The sequence below is a fragment of the Teleopsis dalmanni genome, chromosome 1 (assembly GCF_002237135.1).
Source record: "Teleopsis dalmanni isolate 2A chromosome 1, ASM223713v2, whole genome shotgun sequence".
Classification (NCBI taxonomy): Eukaryota; Metazoa; Arthropoda; class Insecta; order Diptera; family Diopsidae; genus Teleopsis; species Teleopsis dalmanni.
Genome location: NC_051846.1, coordinates 22,833,258 through 22,836,772, shown reverse-complemented (window position 1 = coordinate 22,836,772; position 3,515 = coordinate 22,833,258). Strand labels below are relative to the sequence as shown.

At 30.0% G+C, this 3,515-nt stretch overlaps 2 protein-coding genes across 2 annotated transcripts in view; both read left to right on the top strand.

The window, feature by feature from the left end:
• LOC119678276 (alcohol dehydrogenase-like) overlaps window positions 1-1,425 on the top strand; it is a 1,678-nt gene extending 253 nt beyond the window's left edge. The window contains exons 2-3 of the mRNA XM_038090030.1: window positions 810-983; window positions 1,057-1,425. Coding sequence (XP_037945958.1) covers window positions 810-983; window positions 1,057-1,338 — 456 coding nt within the window. The 3' untranslated portion in view covers window positions 1,339-1,425. The remainder of the gene's footprint in view (window positions 1-809; window positions 984-1,056) is intronic.
• Window positions 1,426-1,624: 199 nt separating this feature from the next.
• On the top strand, window positions 1,625-2,292 carry LOC119673397 (A-kinase anchor protein 14-like). The gene is made up of 2 exons (XM_038084664.1): window positions 1,625-1,740; window positions 1,806-2,292. The coding sequence occupies exons 1-2, from the start codon at window positions 1,729-1,731 to the stop codon at window positions 2,274-2,276; spliced, it is 483 nt and encodes a 160-aa protein (XP_037940592.1). The 5' UTR covers window positions 1,625-1,728; the 3' UTR covers window positions 2,277-2,292.
• The last annotated feature ends 1,223 nt before the right edge of the window (window positions 2,293-3,515 follow it).

Sequence of the window (3,515 nt, the reverse complement as noted above, 5' to 3'; positions counted from 1 at the left end):
ACAAAAACTTAGTTGGCTCTTATTTAATTTCACGATAAAGTAGTAAATATATATTTGAAATCTCTGCAGATTAAATTCTGGTAATGGAAGTTACTTAAGCGAGTGTGCGAAACAACTACAATAATCCTAATAATAAGATCATATTCAAAATATTTTTCAGCGATTGTTTCCAGAAAGTATTTTTCATATTTTTAGTGCTGTTAGCAGACACTTTCAAACTTTTTTTTCTAAATTTCCGCATTTTAAAATGTAGTATTAAGATAGGTTTTCTAGAGATTTTATTCCTTAATTTTTTTAGTAGTGTTACCTGGTCTGGCAGTTTTATAAGTAGATTTCTGTAGGTTTTATATTTTCATATTTTTGTGTTATTTGCTTGCACTTTTGTTTCTTTTATTTTCCCTTTTTAGTTCTTCATTTTTATTAGCTGACATTTAAGAAATTTAGTCACATCGTCCTATTAATTGGCACTTTGGTTGTCGTTAATCTTACTGTATCCACACATTTTAGTTATGTTGAGCTCCGGATGGTTTACTTTAGAATTGAAATAAATTAAAATTAACTAAATATTATATGTATAACATAATTTTTTAATTATATGTCACGGAACATAAATATTTTCTAAGGAAAACATTTTCACAATGCGACTAAATAAATTTATTTATTTTTTATTTTATTATTATTTATTTTATTTTTATATTATTATAAAATTATTTATTTTATTTTATTTTATATTTTTAATATAATTTCATTTTCAATATTAATATTAATTTCGTTTTTAATTAATAATAACATTTGCAACCTATACTTAGACGGGTTTAATTGAAACTACACTGGTTGCAGTGCCAATAATGAGTAAAAGTGAAAGTGGTCGAGGAGGCTTAATAGTGAATGTAGCTTCAGTTTTAGGATTAGAACCCGGTCCATTTGCTGCTGTCTATTCAGCTACTAAACATGGAGTGGTTGGTTTTACGAGATCACTTGCGGTTAGTGACAATATTTAAAAATAAGGCTATATATATTTCTTATAAAAATATTTAAAATATTTAAAAAATTTAGGATCCACATTACAATAACATAACAGGAATTTCATATATTGCGATTTGTCCTGGTGCCACCGTTACTGGTCTGTTAGACACATTTGTAGGCGTTGATACGTTTGAGATGTCAAAGCCCATAAGTGAAAGAATTATTAAAGCAAAAAATCAGACTGCTGAAGAGTGTGCAGAAGCAATGATGCAAGCTATTGAAAAGGCAGAAAATGGTAGCGTGTGGATCTGTGATTTAGGCAAATGTGAAAAAGTGGAAATGCATAAATACTGGTCATATATTTTGGATTAAAACAAAATATCATATATCTTTTAAACTTATGTGATTGAAATTGGATTTCTCTAAAAAAGTAAAATAAAATAAAATTACTTTAAACCAAAATCAAAATAAATGTTTTTATTTTTAACATATAACACATTTAGCAATCTAAATAAAAGTCTATTTTTAGTATATACACTATGTATAATAATAAAATTGATATAAGCATTAAAACCGGTTGTATAATATCTTAAATATTTTTCCTAACAATTGATTTGTCTAGTAATTGTGTTCAACAATTTTAAGCAGCTACTTTACAATGTCATGAATTTTGTATATAAACTGAAACCAACCAACGATTGAGCATCAGTTTTAAACGATTTCTTCAAATCAAAACAGACACAAAAATCCAAATCTCACAAAATGTTCAAATACGTAAGTTGATATAAAAATATTTACACTCAAAGGATATTAAAGGATATAATTATTTGTATATTTAGATTGCATTCTTCGCTGTTATTGCTGTAGCTGCTGCTAAGCCCGGTTTGCTTGCAGAAACCCACACCATTGTACAGCCTGCTGTTCTAACTAAAACTGCTGTTGTAGATCATAGCGCTTCATCGGCAGTAACACATCAAAGTTACACCAACTTAGTAAGGAAAGTGCCATTAGCTCCAGTAGTTCCAGTTGTAAAAACCATTGAACCAGTCATTCCAGTTGTAAAATCTGTTGTTGCTGCTCCTGTTGTGCATTCTGTACCAGTTGTAAAGACTATTGCTGCTCCCGTCGTGCACACCGTTCATGCAGCTCCAGTTGTTCACACTGTACATGCCGCTCCTGTAGTTCACACTGTACATGCCGCCCCAGTTGTACACTCAGTACCTGTTGTACACTCAGTTCCTGTTGTACACTCAGCTCCATTAGTTAAAACTGTCGTCTCCTCTCCAGTTGCCTACTCCCTTCATCATTAAAATTTAAAACAATGTGATACCTCTTATTTAACTCTAGAATAATTAATTCGAACACAATAAACAAATAAAAGAATATTATCATCTAAAATGCAATCTTTTTATTTAAATTAAAGAATTTTTAAATAGTATTATCGACTAATATTTTGTACACTACCAAGCAATCCCTTATCAGTAAACTTTATTCACAAAGTATATTTCGTATGTATGAGATCGAAACTTTGGAACTAAGGTATAACTGACTTAAAAGAGGAGTTATACTTAAAGACAATATATGGTATGTACATATACTTAAAAGAAGTGACCCCGCGATTTGCGTCAACTAAGCATCGACGAGCAACTAAGCAACCTACTTGAACACTTCGAGATCCTTCTTACATGTGCAAGATTCTTCTTAATCAAATTGCCAAGTTTCTGTTTGGGTCTTATGAGAGTTTGGTTTTAAATACTATCACTCTTCCACTGACCAGATTTTCACACTGCGGCAACTCTTAAAAAAATTGATAGACATAGTATCGAAGCCGAGCTTTTTTTTCTTTTGTGGGGAATAAAGCCTTACTTAAAAGTCCCACCAGGGAAACTGGTACATCCTAATTAAATAAGAGGAAATTTAAAACCAGTAGCTTAGTTGACTTAAACATATCATGCGAATCATTAAAAATAATTTAACGAAAGAGGTGATTGAAGCAGCAAGAAGAGGATTAATCAGTTAGAAAAAACCGTTTCCCATTGGAGTGATCAAGTTGAGGTAGCACTAATAGCACCTTAGTAAAACTGAAGACATCGTGTGTTAAAGTAAAAATACACAACAAATAGTCCATTATTATTAATTGTAAGGTTTGTCATATTTATTTGATAGCTTGGTTAAACGACCAAATTACTAGTCAAACTCAACAAGGAAGTGTATCTAACCTATTTTGTTTAGAAGTAATAATGATTTAATTTATTTTTGTTTTAATTTTTGAGTCGTTATTTCGAAATTGTTTAAATGCGGTTATTTTTGTTTTTTTTAAAATATACTAACTTTTATTTCGAAATTTTTTTTTGTGTATCTCTACATGTGTTTCGGCAAATTCGCTTTTGCTTTCATCAGGAGAATTCCTAATATTTAATTTAGTTCTATTAATTACGATAAATCTGGAAAATTATGACTGTTGTTGGTGAGGGCGATTATTATTGTTTCGCTACCTTTATTAAAAACTAACTTCTCAGAGAATGTTCTTTAAATAAAAATCTACCATT